The 18,296-nt window shown below is 35.6% G+C and overlaps 1 protein-coding gene across 3 annotated transcripts in view; it reads right to left on the reverse strand.

Moving 5' to 3' along the window:
* Positions 1-18,296, reverse strand: part of als2a (alsin Rho guanine nucleotide exchange factor ALS2 a) — a 28,645-nt gene that overhangs the window by 5,636 nt on the left and 4,713 nt on the right. For 2 of the 3 annotated variants that reach the window (XM_058787535.1, XM_058787534.1), the window contains exons 5-27: positions 17,820-17,988; positions 17,616-17,712; positions 16,723-16,800; positions 16,452-16,640; positions 15,052-15,223; positions 14,754-14,943; positions 14,604-14,669; positions 13,949-14,111; positions 13,735-13,866; positions 9,187-9,315; positions 9,054-9,077; positions 6,851-6,921; positions 6,631-6,697; positions 6,350-6,549; positions 6,047-6,112; positions 3,879-3,977; positions 3,575-3,742; positions 3,383-3,494; positions 3,165-3,242; positions 2,919-3,046; positions 2,675-2,839; positions 1,411-1,528; positions 33-190 (exon numbers count right to left, since the gene is read on the reverse strand). In XM_058787535.1, the coding sequence (XP_058643518.1) occupies positions 33-190; positions 1,411-1,528; positions 2,675-2,839; positions 2,919-3,046; positions 3,165-3,242; positions 3,383-3,494; positions 3,575-3,742; positions 3,879-3,977; positions 6,047-6,112; positions 6,350-6,549; positions 6,631-6,697; positions 6,851-6,921; positions 9,054-9,077; positions 9,187-9,315; positions 13,735-13,866; positions 13,949-14,111; positions 14,604-14,669; positions 14,754-14,943; positions 15,052-15,223; positions 16,452-16,640; positions 16,723-16,800; positions 17,616-17,712; positions 17,820-17,988 (2,839 nt within the window). The remainder of the gene's footprint in view (positions 1-32; positions 191-1,410; positions 1,529-2,674; positions 2,840-2,918; positions 3,047-3,164; positions 3,243-3,382; positions 3,495-3,574; positions 3,743-3,878; positions 3,978-6,046; positions 6,113-6,349; positions 6,550-6,630; positions 6,698-6,850; positions 6,922-9,053; positions 9,078-9,186; positions 9,316-13,734; positions 13,867-13,948; positions 14,112-14,603; positions 14,670-14,753; positions 14,944-15,051; positions 15,224-16,451; positions 16,641-16,722; positions 16,801-17,615; positions 17,713-17,819; positions 17,989-18,296) is intronic. The other variant, XM_058787537.1, reaches the window with a different exon arrangement.

The following is an 18,296-nucleotide window of genomic DNA, read 5'->3' on the forward strand; positions in this document are numbered from 1 at the left end:
GGCAACTCATATTGAAGCATGAGAAGTGTTACCTGACTATTTGAAATATGCGTGTTAGGTACGACTGGATCTCCTCCACTGCCTGCTGTAGGAGGCGTCTATTAGAGCCCACACCAACATAAGTCATCCTGTACACAGTCACGAGGGTCTCCAGCAGCCAGCCCAGAGGGTGATGAGGGGTATCACAGGCCTAAAGGGAGTTAGTAACAACCCCAAACTTTTGAACAGTAGGATAACTACATTATGCAAGAAATGATTAAACCAAATGGCATTTACTAAAAAAAAAAAAAAAAAAAAATATACATCTTACAATATCAAAATCAAGATGAAGACTATTTTACAGACACTTTGTGGCCACCTGTGGTCACTGTGCTAAGACATCTATGATGTCTCTTCACTAAAAATCCCCTTCACACTGGTTGGTGTCACTGCAAACATGGCTTAAAGGATAGTTCACCCAAAAATGAAAATTTGATGTTTATCTGCTTACCCCCAGGGCATCCAAGATGTAGGTGACTTTGTTTCTTCAGTAGAACACAAACGAAGGTTTTTAACTCAAACCGTTGTAGTCTGTCAGTCATATAATGCCAGTCAATGGGCACACAATCTTTGAGAGAAAAAAAAACATGCACAGACAAATCCAAATTAAACCTTGCGGCTCGTGACGATACACTGATGTCCTAAGACACGAAACGATCGGTTTGTGCGAGAAACTGAACAGTATTTATATAATTTTTTACCTCTGATAAACCTCAATGTCCGATTGTCACAACATCTGGCACGTGACGCGTCAACGGCTCTGGAACATATATATACACATATATATATATATATATATACACACACGTAGATCCTTAGGTATCGCAGCCCATAGAAACAGTCGCTAATGAGGCATCTATGTATATATACCTATGTGCCAGAGCAGGTTGAGGAGTCACGCGCAGGATGTTGTGGATGAGCTCAGGAGAGTTGGACATTGCCTGTATCAGAGGTAAAAAATTATATAAATGCTGTTCCGTTTCTCGCACAAACCGATCATTTTGTGTCTTAGGACATCAATGTATCGTCACGAGCCGCAAGGTTTAATTTGGATTTGTCTGTGCATGTTTTTTTCTCTCTCAAAGATTCTTCGTTTGTGTTCTACTGAAGAAACAAAGTCACCTACATCTTGGATACCCTGGGGGTAAGCAGATAAACATCACATTTTCATTTTTGGGTGAACTATCCCTTTAAAAGAGTAAATTAGTTCTGAAAAAGCTCTAGCATCATCTGTGTGCAGATGGCACTTGGATTGATATTTTGCATCCAATTCAATAACACTCTTAATTGTGACCGTAAGTGTCCAAATGCTTTTTGAGGCGTCTGTACAGCTGTGCAGACTTGGTGTTAATAAGCCTTTGAACATCTCACCTTCAAGAGATACCGACGGATGTTGTTGAAGGAGTCAGCAGTAACAGGGCCCACATGCTGAGGAATCACCTCAAGACTCTCCAGCATCTTAGTTTGAGATCGGCTCAGCTCCTCTGGACTACAGACAAACATACATCACTGATTCATGTGCATACAAACAAAGAATTTTCGTCTTTTGTGTAATAAAGTTCCAGTTTGGTGAACTATTTAATTAGTATTTGTTTTTTTAATAAAGCCCAAGGCCCATATTCTTAAAGATTCTAAGAATCCTCTCAGAGAGCTCCTAATTTAGCTTAAAAATTTCTAACTAGGAGTCTTAGCTTAGAAGTGATTCAGGACCAATCTGAGAGCAACTCTGAGTGAGGAAAAGACAAAAAAAAGTATCTTAGTGAGGAGGCGGGGCTGACCCCGTTGCTAGCGATGACACAGTCTTTTGAAGACTGTGATTGGTTGGTTGTCCAAGAAGGAAATAAAAGAGCGCTTTTAAGATTAGGGTTTATTGTAAGCCTTCACTTTGAAATTACAGGCGTAATTTTTCCTGTTTTACCGTACTCTCTCTCTCTCTCACACACACACACACGCGCACGCATATACATGTATATATATTCTTTTTTTTTTTTTTATTTACCATGCTGTCATACTTAACGTATTTTATAGGAAATGAACAGCGACATAAGTGCTGTAACAGACCCAAATCATCACTGCTGCATAGTTGCATTTTTCCAGTTGCCAAATATGTTAATGTAGTGATTACGTCCATTTCTGGCGCTATGGCATTTCAGTGCGGTGTCTGAGATATTAGCTTGTCTCAAATAAGATCGGTCACAAACATGATCCCTGCACCATCTAATGTGTAGCGTTTTATTAACTCACTGTCATGCATTGTGTGCAACGCATTTCTTCTCCCTCTTCATGTTTCGTCCATTTTCTCCACTGCTAAAGAAACTCTTAAGCCCCTTAAAAGTCCTCGTCCGTACTCCTAACAATTTCGGACCTTAAGACCTCTTTTAAGGGTTAAGATGCTTTTTGAATTACTTTTTTCTTTACTAGGATCTTTTCTTTAATTAAAGAGGAAACACCCACATTTCTAAGAATTTTCTTAGAATTTTGTTACTAGGAGCAACTCTTAGCGCTAAGATTTTTCATGAAACCCTTAACTATATGTTGCAGAGTATAAAGCATTTTTACTGTATGTTACAAGCCTAGTGTGATCACACCTTGTGTGTGTGTGTGTGTGTGTGTGTGTGTATATGCGTGTACATACCGATATCTCTGTTGTCTGCGTCTGGCAGTGAGGGCGATGGCGATGTTTTCCCAGGCTTTCTCATGCACTCCTACACCAGGAGCTTCACAGCCCAATCGACTCCAGCACTCATCAAACACTGCCTTCCACTTTTCTTCTGCAGGCACTGCGTGTTGACCAGCCACACTATACACACAAAAACACAGATTAAAAAAAATACAAATAAATATACAGTAGGCCAAAGCATTATTCATGACACACTTACGGTATCTTTCTTTCTCTTCTCAAAGCTTCAAAGGGTTTTGTAAAAGTTCCAGCCACTCTCAGACCGGCTCCCCAGTGACCGTCAAAGACCCCATCCAAAGAGTCACCATTAGGCATGAAGAGAACGCCCTTCACATCCATAAAACCACAGGAGATTCAGTTACACAGAAGCATTCACATGCACAAATCATAAATAGTTTCTATAGATTTACTGTGCCAGAAAACGGTCAAATTATTTCAAAGACACCTTTCCACACAGAGTCCAGTCCTCTGAAAACTCGCCCTCAAAGACTGTGTCATCATCACAGAGAAGAGAGCCATTGCCCTACAGCAGACAAAAGAGAGGAAGTTGCTCAAATAACAGTACACACTGTATCTAGTGTGCAAACAAAAGAAGTGTATATTTAATGTAATCAAGTTACAGGCACTTCAATGCAGGCATATAATAACAACATCTCAACTGACCATCATCTTGTTATTACAGAAGTTTCCTTCATAATACAATCCAAACTGAGTTATAACGACTCCGACACCGTGACGCTGGTCATCGAGCCACATTCCCATGTATTTCTCTCCTCTGGGAGATATAAAAACAAATGAATGAACTGTGCAGGAGGATGTTTAAAATCTCAAATTTGGTAACTACAAGGAACATACTTGCTGAAGTCGTCGCACACCCCATAGCCTGTTCTCTTCCCTTGAACCCACTGGCCCACAAACACACTACTGGAGGTAGGAGAGGCTAACTTTCCACTCCGTAACATGCCGTGACCATGACACAGGTTGTCCCTGAATGAGCCCTCGTATACCTCACCTGAAGCATACCTGCAAAGACACAACAGTCAGACCAATGGGCAAGGTACTAGGTGGCAACTCTAGCAATTTAAGGTGTTCAGGGTCCCCCATTAAAATGATAATGGTTCAAAGAGCTTTTTAATATACACTTTTACATAATTATTACCAAAATGTGCCAAAGCCATGTATTTTCCCCTCCTTCCAGTGACCTTGGTAACGCTCAAACTTGTTTAATGTCGTGTTGGGGGTCATAAAATCTCCAAATCTACAAAGAAAACAGAAATGGTGAGTATAAAAGACATATGTGAGACCCTGGACCACAAAACCAGTCTTAAGTCGCTATTTGTAGCAATAGCCAAAAATACATTGTATGGGTCAAAATGATTTTTCTTTTATGCCAAAAATCATTAGGATATTAAGTAAAGACCATGTTCCATGAAGATATTTTGTAAATTTCTTACCGTAAATGTATAAAAACTTCATTTTTGATTAGTAATATGCATTGCTAAGAACTTCATTTGGACAACTTTAAAGGCGATTTTCTCAATATTTAGATTTTTTTGCACCCTCAGATTCCAGATTTTCAAATAGTTGTATGTCAGTCAAATATTGTCCGATCCTAACAAACCAGGGCTCGCAAAATCGCTAGCCCGACGTCCAGGGCTATTGTGTTTTCCAGTCGGGCTACCAAAATGCATCACCGCCTGCCCGACGGGCTCCTTAAATACAGATCTCCCGCGGGTCCTTAAAAACTCTGAAAGTGAGTTGTATCAAACTTAAGGCCATAAAAAGTTTTAAATACGTTAAATGGTATAAGAAATGTCTTAATTATAATTTCAAGAGGTCTTACAGTTGGGGACGGAAAGACAAGAGTCGCGATACGGCAGGATTAAACTTCAAAAGGCAATGATGTCATTGAATAAATAATTAGCACTGCACGTTTCAAGTCAAAACACGGCGCGGATGTCTTTATGTGAATGTATCTGAAGGGAACCGACTGTCCTCAGAAATGTGTCGTTGGCATTTTAATTTCATCTAAACTATAATTCCTGATAAAGCAGCGTTTATGAGTGCGGAGCTGCTTGCGTTTCCAGGGAAACCGCACTATCTCAGCGCTCCTAAAGCGCCACCTCGTGGCAGAGAATGAATTTGCATTTCCAATAAGCCTTTCTTGCTGATTATGGTCAGATCGATGCAAATATAAACTTTTTACGCAGCAAACACAGAGTTGTAAATGAGAAAGAAGTTAATATGCCTTCAAAAAATGTAAACAATTAAGACAGTAATATTTATACATTTTAAATTAACAATTTATATGCTTGATTTATCCCTTTTCATAAAAATGGTCTATAGCCTGAAATGCTGAAATATTTGTTTTTGTGAAAACCTGTATCTGAACTGTAAATCATGTAATTTTATGGCTCACCCGCTCATTCTGTGTTCATTTTCCTCGTGCAGCTCTTAAAATGGGTCATAAATTGCCTTAAATTTATTTTTAAAAATTCTGCAGATACCCTGTAAATAGTGAAATAAGATTCCTTCCTTCATATTTGTTGATATTTGTGTATTGAAAATATTTTTGATTTGACATTTAAACTCCTATCTGTTTTTCTATATTTAAAAAAAAAAAAAAAAAGGTATTTTTTTAATTTGGGCTAGTTAAATTAATTTTCGGGCTACCAAAATCTGAAGAGTACCTGCCCGAAGGGCTACCAGGGATTTATAAATTTTGCGAGCCCTGCAAACCATACATCAATGGAAAGATTATTTATTCATATAAATCTCAATTTCGAAATATTTACACCTAAGACTGGTTTTGTGGTCCAGGGTCACATAGTACATTTGGAGTTGGTAAGATTTGTAATGTTTTTGAAAGAAGTCTCTTACTCTCATCAAGGCTGCATTTATTTTATCAAGATACAGACACATCATTCTGTGAAATATTATTACAATTTAAAATAACCGTTTTGTTATTAGAATCTTTAAAAAAGTAATTTATTCCCGTGATATCAAAGCTGAATTTTAGTCACATGATCCTTCTAATGTTTTGATTTGGTGCTCAGGAGACATTTTTTATTATTATCAGTGTTGAAAACAGTTGTGCTGTTTAATATTATTGTGGAAACTGTCATGTGTTTTTATTTTATCAGGATATTTGATGAAAAGAAAGATCAAAAGAACAGAATTTATTCATAACAGAAGTCTTTGCAAACACTACAAAATTTATCATTCATCTTTGCAAAAAAATAAAAATAAAATTTATTTTAAAAAAATGCTATTGTATAACAGAATCTGCAAACACAGGTATGTTCATCTTAAACTGTGCATACTGACCCATCCTCCAACCCATTCTTGAATGTGCCACAGTAAACTGTCCCATTTGGCCACTTCAGAGTCCCTCTATTACAGAAAAGGACAACAGAAGGTACAGGTACATGTGAACCAGTTAATTCAACATGCTCCACAGTGGATTTGTTTTGGGAAAAAAAACAAAACAGTTTTTTGCACGTTAAGCAGGACTACATATAAATGTAAATGCATGACAGCCCTGCTTAAGTGACTGAGAGAAATTTTTGAAAGAGTGTTTTTTATTGTACAGAGTGTGAATGCAAACAGTCATTATGGGCATGCACTCACTTGCCGTGCGGTTTGCCTGACAGCCAGCGGCCTTCGTAGGTGGCATCTTTGAGTCGGCCCTCTTTGCTGAAAGTGTAGGTAGACGTGCGTGACTCAGGAGGTTCACCTTTCTGGCTGCTTCTAGACACACGTGTTCTTCTGTTCAGGCCTAGAGCAAGCACGTCCTCAATGGCCTGGTTAATGGCTCTCAGCCACTTCCCCTACCAGAAAGCCAGTGACGGCAGAATTAACGCAAAACAGAGAAACTTCTCAACAAACTCCTACCGCATCAAGAGCATTACCTTTTCCAAAGGGGATGCTGCCAGAACAACGAAGTTCTCTTCAGGTGTGGTCAGCTTAAGGCCATGTCTAGTGATGACAGTTTTTCATTGGTTGATGGGTTCATACAACAAATGCAAGACCATTTAATATTTAATGAAATGTCATGTGCTAAACTAAACTACATTAAAATGTACTGAAACTGAAAACGAAAGATAAAAGGCGTTAAGATGGATAACTTACTGGCCCACACTTTCATCTGAGATGGGCTCCACCCAGAGTGTAGCAAGTGGATAGACGTAATGAGATGAGAACTGTAGAAACAGAGAGAATTTAATCAGTTACATATAAACAAACCACTCCCTCATCTACAGTACATTAAGAAGGGAATAAAAATAAAGCCTCTGCTCTGCAGATTCATGAAAAGAACATGTAAACAGGAAATGCAACTAATGTGTGTGTAAAACAGGTTTGCCTGAAAGAAAAAAAAAAAAAAAAAAAACACACATTAGCCATATTAAACACTGTCAGTTCCTCAAGGAGCTTCACCCACCCATTCACACAAACACACACACCCATGTAATTTACATCAGAAATATGACAAGATCTCCTGCACAAGGGAAACCACACCCAAACATATTACTTTAATTACAGGCAGAAATCAACATTTAAAAATATCCATTTCATTTCATGGAAATAAAAAAGTATGCAATGAAATGGCATGATATGATAGTATATGGGTGAAGTAGAGCCCCTCTGAGGTGTGTGACTCGTCAGACATTGTGAACAACTGTTATTAAAAGCGTGTGCAGACAAGGGAGGAATTGAAACATAAATGTTATTGACATTTTCAGACCACTTGCAAATTAGACCAAGAAGAAACACAGACCAACCAAGCATGCAAAGAAAACATCACAGCAGAACTTACACAGATCAAGTTTCAAAAACCACAAAAAATATGAGGCAATAAGCCAGCATATTCGACAAACAAATACACACACACAACAGGTTTTTGGTTTTATGATGAGACTACATAGACATACCCCCGGTTTCACAGACAAGGCTTAAGACTAGTCCCAGACTAAAATGTAATTCTGAGCTGTTTCAACTGAAATAAACTTGCACTGACTGATCTTAAAATATATCAGTGCCTTTGTTTTGTCTCAAGATGCACAACAGTAATGTTTTTTCTAAGGCATGTTAATATCCTAATTGAACAATGGCCTAATCCCGGCTTAGTCCAAGCCCTGTCTGTGAAACCGGGCCATAGACATTTATACTGTGCAAACTTTATATTCTATCCACTAACCTTACCCCTAAACCTAAGATTTACAAAAAAATGTGCACTTTTAATTTTTCTAAATAATAATAATAATAATAATAAAACATTATTTAGTCTGATTTTAGAAACTATCTCCTCGTGGACATCTACATTTTGTAACCACATCATTAAAAATGTCAGGTTTTACTATCCTTGTGGGGACATGGTATACCTGGACCGCACACGCACACACTAACACTAACACTAACACTAACACTAACACTAACACTAACACTAACACTAACACTAACACTAACACTAACACTAACACTAACACTAACACTCTGAAAGCAATATTTTTAAAATTTAAATTAACGGAGCTTCAGTGTTTAAAACCAGTTTAAAACTAGGATCAAACTATTATTTTGAATTCCATTACTGCCATTTTACAGATGTAGTACTAGTATTATTTATATACTGTTATAGCAATTATTAATATTTTGAACAGCTTTTATCTTAATATTTTTGTTATGAGCTTTTTTTAATACATATTTCTAAATGGCTTTATTTTTATATTAGTTTTAATAATTTTATTACGTTATTTGCCAATGCAACATTTACATTTTTTTCATCTAACATTTATATTTTACTTAACAGTATAGTAGTTTTAGTTAGCAATGCAACAAAACAATAGCGATGCTAGCTAAAAATGACAGGGAGAATGTGCTGCAAATGACACAAGCAAGACTTAAACTCACGTTGGAACATGCACACAATCTGCCACGCCACATCTTCAACACACTGATCGGTTTTAAACAAGTTTAACATTGGGCACAAAATAGTTAGTAGCACATAAAGATTCCATGTTAAAGCGAGGTTTAACGTTCACATTATCATCTCTGTTGCCCACTCTTTCCATTAATCTGCTTATAATATAGCATGACTCTACATTCATCTTTCCTCGGAAGAATAATGAACTTCAATTAGAAGCAAAAAAAAAGGGAAAAGATGCCAGCTGATGATTCAGAAGGGAAAAACGAAGATGCCTTAGTTTGGGAAACTTGCATCAGACAACAATTTCCACATGGACATTTCAGGCTTTATAATGGTTTTTTCAGGCTCAAGTCAAGCCCTAAAGTATAGACTGCTTCTGTGAAGGCAGGAATTTAAACACACAATACTCACAAGCTTCTTTGATGGAATAGTGCCCTGAATGAATGAAGACAATTAAAAAAAAAAAAAAAAAAACATGAATAAAATGAAAAATGAGTTTAATGGAAATTACAGTGTGGTCAATTTTGTGTTAAAATGAATTAACCTGTGCATGAACCAGCACATCACTGAAGAGGATGAACCAGCTGGCAGAGAATCTTCCAGCGTTCTGTAACGTCAGAGCTTTATTGCTGCTCTCACAAACCAGACGACGAGACGGCTTACGCAGGGATTCCTGAGAAAGAGAAGATCGGGTAAAGAGAACGGCACACATGACGTGTGCACATGAATCCACCACAGGTTTCCACATTAACTAAACAGAAATGTATCTGAAACTTCTGTGGTCATATCTGACACTATTTAGTCTAACAGCATGCTGAGCAATTCAACTTCATTAAAGGAAATAGTAACTAGGTCAACTAGACCACATTATACAGTGGAAGTAATATACTGCACAGTCACAAATACTGCTGCCAGGGAGGGAAATGAACACCAGCCAAACGCTGGTACATTTTCACGGTGGTGATATGCATTGTGTGTGAACCACCACAGCAGACCAACATTCCTTATTATTAGTTGTTTATTAAAAACAATTCTCAGATTGACCCAGAAACTATTGCTTAGTAAAGACAACATATGTGGTAAGAATAAAAAGTTCATCTAATTTGCTTCTTGCCTTTATCTTAGTAGACTGTTACTGCAAGTGCTCTTCACACGCACTCACTCATGAGGGTGTTTTCACACTAATGAAAATGTGTGAATGCTTAACGCATCAGCTTTTTGTGTTCGCTCAACTTCATTTACAAATGAATTCTTTTCTGCATTTGAATGGAAACATTTAAAATGGCTGCTGGGAAAACAAGCTAGTTTTCCAATCTTACTGCACAGCGAGGTTTGGAATACATTAACATGTTAGACAGTGCACCTAACTATTGTGAATTTAACTAAAGAGCAAGACAGAAGCAAATTGACATTATTGTGAAACAAAAATACAGTTCAGTTGGAGGATATACTGTATAAAAGTTCGGGGTCAGTAAGTTTTTTTTTTTTATAAAAGGAATTAATACTTTTATTCAGCATTAATCAAAACTGATGTTACAAAAGATTTGTTTCAAATAAATTCTATTCATTTGAAATTTCTATTCAAAAAAGAATCCTGAAAACTTTAAAACCAAATAATATTATAATAAAAATTTTCCAAAAAATATTAAGCAGCACAACTGCTTTTAAAATTGATCATTAATAAGAAATATTTCTTAAGCATCAAATGATCATGTGACACTCAAGACTAGAGTAATGTCTGCTGCAAATTCAGCTTTGCCAATACAGGAATAAATTCCATTTTAAAATATATATACACTGCGTGCAGAATTATTAGGCAAGTTGATATTATGGTCATATTTTTTTGCCAAGAAAATTTTACCAATTCCAAACCACATCAATCTTAATAACTACTATTGATTTTGTATTTAATCATTTCTAAGTTATATATAATTGTCCATGAAGGCTGAAAGTCAAAAACTCCTTATTTCAGGTGTGCTGAATTATTAGGCAGGTTTTCTTTTACAGATAAAATGAGCCAAAAAAGAGATTGAACTCAAAGTAAAAAAAAATTAAATAATTAAATGCCCATGAGAAGGATGCAATACTAATTCAATAATAGAATTAGCAAAGTTAAGGCATGATCATTGGGCAGCGAAATGCTCATTGGGTCAGCAGTTCTGGAAAATGGTGGTGCTGGAGACTAAATGATTCCTGATGGTTTCACAGCTAATTCTTCACCTTAATTCTTAATTCTTTTGCAGTTAACATGTCTTTTCTTCTCCACCTGTTTTTTCTGACCCAATGAGCATTTCGCTGCCCAATGATCATGCCTTAACTTTGCTAATTCTATTATTGAATTAGTATAGCATCCTTCTCATGGGCATTTAATCATTTAATTGTTTTTTTAACTTTGAGTTCAATCTCTTTTTTGGCTCATTTTATCTGTAAAAGAAAACCTGCCTAATAATTCAGCACACCTGAAATAAGGAGTTTTTGACTTTCAGCCTTCATGGACAATTATATATAACTTAGAAATGATTAAATACAAAAAAATATGACCATAATATCAACTTGCCTAATAATTCTGCACACAGTGTATACAGTATAAATAAAAAAGTCTAATATTTCTATTTTAAATTTCAATAATATGTCGCAATATTTTTGTTTTATGGTATTTTGGATTAAATAAATTGATTAAATAAAGAGACTTCTTTCCAAAAAATATTACCAACCCCAAACTTTTGAACGGTAATGCACGTAGTCCTTCATATACAAGCATGTTGCTATACAACAAAAACAACAGCTATGACCTTGCACTGTAAAAAAATAAATACATTTAAAAAAATTTGAGCAAACTCAAAATTTTAAGGCAACCAGCTTCAGCAGATTTTTGAGTTCTTTCAACTTATTTTTTTAGGAGATTTTTGAGTTGTCAACTTTTTGTTGTATAAACTTAAAACAGGGTTCCCACTCTTTCATGAACACCAGATTCAAGGACTTTCAAGGACTTTTTAAAGCACCATTTATTTTAAATCAAGCACCTATCAAATCCACACGCCAGCATATGTAGTGTCATGAAAGACCTTACAGTACTTAACATTTCACTTACACTTAACATTTACATTAAAAATTTCTGAGTCATAATGTTTTGAATGTGTAGGTTTCATAAATTTAGACCGTTTTGAGCAGTCGTGTTCTAAGGAATTTAATGAAATCCATTGAAGTTAATACTGGTAATATTTTTAAAATATTTATAAAATATGCATCAAACTGGTTTTTGCTGTAGTTCTTGTACAAGATTTAAATTTGAAAGAATTTTTCCATTTTTAAATTAATAAAAAGTGGTCAAATGTTGTAATAACACTGTAAAACCTGATTAAAAAAATTATTCGTTACATTTATCTAGCGCTTTTCTGGGTACTCAAAGCACTTTACATAGAAGGGGGGAATCTCCTCAACCACCACCAATAGAGACGTTACTCATTAATAAATAACTCAAGTCAAAATTATTTTGTAAATCCCATTTTTTCATCTTTAACCTAGAGGAATGCAGGTGCTCAAACATGCAGCAGCTCAGTATTTCAATATTTTTTAAAAATATGTCATGAACATTTTAAACCTTGTGCATGTGCAAATCTGCAAAAAAATAAAGAAAAGAAATTAAAAATCGGACTTTCTATTTGCTTTTAAACTGTACTAAGCTGTTTTTCTTATTTTTCAAGTTCTACATTTTCTCCTTAGCTCCATGTCTCAGTAAGTTCTGGGAGTTAATTTTTAGTCCATCTCCTGTCCTGAAAAGTCTGTCTTGCAGAGATGGACTAAAAATGAGCTCCTAAAACTTACTGCTATTCTGGAAGATACATTCTTCAAACAGTGCTACACGAGGATGTGGTGCTGGTCCTTCAAGAGTCAATCTCAACTTATCTGTCTATAAAAATGAGTCTTCATGTATTTCACAACACTTCAGCATGTTATTCTTATTAAGTGAGGGTCATTTTTTAGGATTTTTTTACCCAAGCAAAGTCTCTGAGAACTTGACACATTGTAATTCTGGAGACTCCAGGAAGGTTGCAGTTCTGAAAATGGTGGTGCTGGAGACTAAATTTTTGATGGTTTACACCTAATTCTTCACATTAATTCTTAATTATTTTGCAGTTACCTTGTGTTTTTTCTTCTCCACTTGTTTTTGTCTAACCCCGCTGACCCAATGAGCATTTCGCTGACCAATGGTCATGTCTTAACTTTACAATTTCTGTATTGCATTAGTTTTGAATATTTCTCATTGGGGATTTAATCATTTTTGACTTTTCAGTTAAATCTCTTTTTTGGCTCATTTTATCTGTAAAAGAAAACGTGCCTAATAATTCTGCACATGAATATAAGGAGATTTTCACTTCCAGCCTTCATGGACAATTACATATCACTTAAAAATTATTAAATACAAAATTAATAGTAGTTATTAAGATCGATGTGGTTTGGTATTGGTAAAATGTGCTTGAAAAAAATATGATCAGAATATCAACGTGCCTAATAATTATGCACGCACTGTAAGATGTGCTCACTTTACACAGAGTGCGCGTGATCGCGAAATCGAAAGTGAAAGTGAACTGCGAGCGCTCATTCAAATGTGATTTCAATACCCCACATATTAATAGCGCCAAAATTATATACAATATAGAATGCTTGCGGGAGCGGGCGGTAATGGTCAGAAACTCAGCGGGAGCGGCTTAAGAAAACTAGGCTGCACATCAACACACGCCAAGTTTTTTTTTTTTTTTTGCGAGCACATATAGGACAATTTTTGAAATAGCGCCATAAACTAAATTTATTTCAAATTTAATTCAAGCACTTTCAAGGACCCATTTTTGTTTTCAAGAACTTTCCAGGCCTTGAATCCATATGACTGAAATTCAAGTACTTTCAAGAAGCGTGGGAACCCTGTTAAAACAACAAGTTGAGAAAACTCAAAAATCTGCTGAAGCTGCTCAAATTATTATTATTTTTTTTTTTTTTACAGTGTGGGGACAGGTACTACTGCACATCATCAGAAGCCAGGACTGCATCTATCTGCCTAGAATTATACAACATACATTCACATTCTGCACCATACCGAATTCTTCCCTTTGAAGTTCTTCCAGAAATTGAAAGTGGCCTCTGCATCTCTTCTCTGCTTGCTGACAAGGCGAGCTAAAGCTTCATATTTGGAGCAGCCATTTTGAATCCAATCATATTCCTCAGTGTTCTAAAAAAAATAAAAGATTGTGTCATGTATTTTTATGCCACTTTCATTCCTTTAAAGAGCATAATGAAAATCATTTTCTTACCACTTCAAAGCAGTGGGCTAGTTTCAGAAGTAATCTGTTATACCCATGCAGGTGCTGCAAGGGCATATAAAACAAGGTGACTAACAGATCATAGGGAGATATGTTCTTCTCCTTGGATTCTAGCAGAGTCTGTATCAACTCCAGTTTCTTCCCAAAGCATTCTCTGAAGAAACAGATCATACATTACCAAATATGTTATTTGCATATATTGTAACGATGCCCATAGATGATATGTGACCCTGGACCACAAAACCAATATAATAAATGAATAAATAAGCTTTCCATTGATGTATGGTTTGTTAGGATCGGACAATATTTCGCTGAGATACAACTATTTGAAAATCTGGAATCTGAGGATGCAAAAAAAAAAAAAACATATTGAGAAAATCGCCTTTAAAGTTGTCCAAATGAAGTTCTTAGCAATGCATATTACTAATCAAAAATGAAGTTTTGATACATTTACGGTAAGAAATTTACAAAATATCTTCATGGAACATGATCTTTACTTAATATCCTAATGATTTTTGGCATAAAAGAAAAACGATAATTTTGACCCATACAATGTATTTTTGGCTATTGCTACAAATATACCCCAGCGACTTAAGACTGGTTTTGTGCTCCAGGGTCACATATATTAATGAGTATGACAACGCACTGTGAGGGCTTCAGCAACGACTGGAATCCTCCCATAACAAGCAAGTTTCCTACTGGATCGCTGTACCTGAGGATAAACATCATCACTGATGTAATTATAGCGATGTTAAAATACAAAAGATGTTAACGTCTCTTGAGTTTGAATACTAACTCTTTATATGTGTCCATGAAAATGTCTGTGTTCTTGATCAAGACCAGTGTTTTGATCACTTTGCCTCGCTGCAGGAAGTTGGTGAGGGATACCGAGTGCTGTCCTGTCAGATGGCAAAGCTTGCTGAAACTACCAGCCAACTCTTGAAACAGCAACATGGAGGACTGACCCAGAGACAAGGCCAAACTTGCTACATTACAACAGAGTGGATGCAAACAATATCACATTTAAAATAAAACAGTACCAATCCACAAATTCAAAACAAAATGTGCAATGAATAAAACAATCCGTTACATACCACGGGCTAGAAGGGGGCTCAGGATTTCGTTCTTCACCTTACTGAGCGTGCAGAAGAATTTCCTCTCTGCCGAAGCCAGTTCATGGACTGAAGCTATGAAACCCATCGCGTTTTGATCGGCCAAAGCCAAACATTTCAGTCCTCCCCCAAACACTTTACTCACATAGCCAATCTAAACAAAGGACAGTAGAGTAAATTGCGACTTTACATAAAACAGCAAACCACATATTAAACTTTATCCTATCAATGATACTTTCTGGCAAAATTATGTATTCAAGTGCATCTAAAGCAGCTCAAATTCATTATTTATATACTATTATAGATATTATCAACATTTTAATTACATTTTTATATTATGTTTTCATTTTATTTCAATTTGTAGTAATGTTTTATTATATTGTTTTTAAAAATATTTACAAATACTTTTTAGTTTTTATTTCTGTGTAAGCATTAATTGAGTTATTTTTAGTACTTCAACTATTTTCTTTAAGATTTATTAACAAAAATACAACAAATAGTGTAACTAAAAAAAGTATAGCAAAATATAACAAATATTTTATTTTATATATCTTTTGGAAGGTCTATTTAATTTTGTTATTTTAATTATTTAAAAAATATTTAATCATTAATATGTTTTTCCTTTTCTTTGTCACTCCTTGATCTGCTATGTATTGTAATGATGTACTTTACTTTTTTTTTTATTCTATTGTATTTACTGTGTCTACGTCTATTGTGAACTGTTTTGTTTGTTTGTAAAGAGTGTGCAACATACATCCAAGAAAAATTTTGTCTGACAATAAATTTTATATCATATGTGACCCTGGACCACAAAACCAGTCTTAAGTCGCTGGGGTATATTTGTAGCAATAGCCAAAAACACACCATATGGGTCAAAATTATCATTTTTTCTTTTATGTCAAAAATCATTAGGATATTAAGTAAAGATCATGTTCCATGAAGATATTTAGTAAATTTCTTACCAGAAATATATCAAAACTTTTTTGATTAGTAATATGCATTGCTAAGAACTTCATTTGGACAACTTTAAAGGCGATTTTCTCAATATTTTTTTTTTTTTGCACCCTCAGATTCCAGATTTTCAAATAGTTGTATCTCGGCCAAATATTGTCAGATCCGAACAAACCATACATCAATGGAAAGCTTATAAATATATAAATGTATGGATAGCGTATAAATCTCAGTTTTTAAAAATTGACACTTAAGACTGGTTTTGTGGTCCAGGGTCACATATCTACAGTGAAGCAAGATGGCTTCAGATAATTTATAAGTTTAATTGTGTTACATTAATAAATGTGGATGTTATTTTGCTAACAGCCTACACACAGTAAAAATAAATAACTGTATCAACAGAATAAACTGTCATAGCGGTCTGTACGAACATTCATGCAGAACGGCAGAAGGGTAGGCATCTGGGTGTAGGTCCCGGAGAGGGGATGAGCGCTGTCAGTGCTCTCCAGCACCTGCTCTCCGCTGTAGTACAGTATGGGCTGATAACAGTCTCCATCAGCCAGCAGCAAAGTGTGCGTTTGCCCTGCTGCCACGTCCCACACACGGACACCCTCAGAGACCTATCATCACACAGAAGCACATTCATTTTTATACAGGGAACTGTACGCCTCAAAAGGGAAGGTCTGCAGAAAAGGTGATTACCATGGTGAGATTAGGAACTGTGCTCGGAGCATTTATACGACCCAGCTGTCCAAATTTGTCACTTCCCCAGGAATAAACCTGTGAGAGAGAAGAAATACAAACTTACTGTTATGAGGAAGAGGTGACAGAAGAGAACAGAAAAATTTGTTATACCATAAATATGCACTAATAGTTAATCTATTAAAATGTATTTTCGCTAATTGTAATAAAGCTGAAATATAAATATTAGACAAAAAAATTTTAACTTAAAGCTTAAATGGAAATTAGACATGTTGCTTTGGCATGTAACAGAAATAACTAAGTTTAAATTGAAATATCTAAAATTAAACATAAAAATAAATTGAAGCTATAGTAAAATAAAAAATAAAAAAGACAACAAAAATGACTAACAACAAAATTGCTAACATGTAAGCTAAAATTGTAATAAAAAGTAAAAATAAAAAAAGTATATAAATAAAACTAAAATAACAGTGGCCTAAACATTCGAAACAGACCTAACATAAGCTACAAGGTGTTCAAACATATGCAACTTCACTGTATTTAACAGACAAATTCAAGAAGCAGCACGACACTACTTACAATAATGAGACAAGAACCTCTGATAAGAGAAGTTGCTGTTATCATAACGGCAATCACGACAAGCAGGACTGTGCTAATGTTTTACAGCTGGTAAGGTAACATTAGCTAGCAACCTACTTAAAGTTTTTATAAAGCATGCAATCCCATTCAAATGCAAGACTACAGTTTTCTGATAAGAAAATCATTCTGTATGTAATTTTGTATGTATATTTTTCTATGAATCAGTTCAGGCCTAAAACGCTTTACTGAAGAATTTTGAAGACACTGTTGCAGTCTATAATCAAACGGAGAAATATTCTGAAGTCATTCTCTACCTGACATTGAGCTGTCAGTGCCAGTGAGTGATTTGCTCCAGCAGTGATCTTGACAACTTCCCTTTTACTTAAGCTCTTGATGCAGAGAGGTTGTAACCTGTAGGAGGAAAACCAAACAATTTTTCCAGTCATGCACTGTGGGCAAGGACATGAACAGTTAAACATAAACAAAACACTTATGTGTTTATGAGGGCTCTATTGTACCTGGGCAAATAGTCTCCATGACCTAGCTGACCTTCCTGGCCCCTCCCCCAACTCCACACCTCAGTGTAAAGGGAAGGAAGGAGAATTCTGGATTCTGAGGTAGACGTAGTAGTCATGGCACCTACTTCAGCCCGTAAATGGTTGATTCGATGACTGCCAGAAGGCGACACTGAAATTCAACAGCGTATTAAAAATTCTCAATAACCACCTAAATAAACTGAATTTCTACAGTCTTAAGTTTTTAAAGGGAGAGTTCACCACAAAATAATAATTCTGTAATCCTCTACTCACACTCATGTTTTGTTTCCAAACCTAGAGATAGAACCAAACAGGTTTGGTGCCCTCTAACTTCCATTGTATAGACAAAAACACTTCTCAAATAGTCTTATTTTGTGTTCCAAAGAATAAAGTAAGTGGTAACACTTTATTTGAAGGTGTCCTTGTTACATGTTACATGTACTTACTATTATAATAACA

Source organism: Onychostoma macrolepis, chromosome 09 (assembly GCF_012432095.1).
Source record: "Onychostoma macrolepis isolate SWU-2019 chromosome 09, ASM1243209v1, whole genome shotgun sequence".
Taxonomy (NCBI): Eukaryota; Metazoa; Chordata; class Actinopteri; order Cypriniformes; family Cyprinidae; genus Onychostoma; species Onychostoma macrolepis.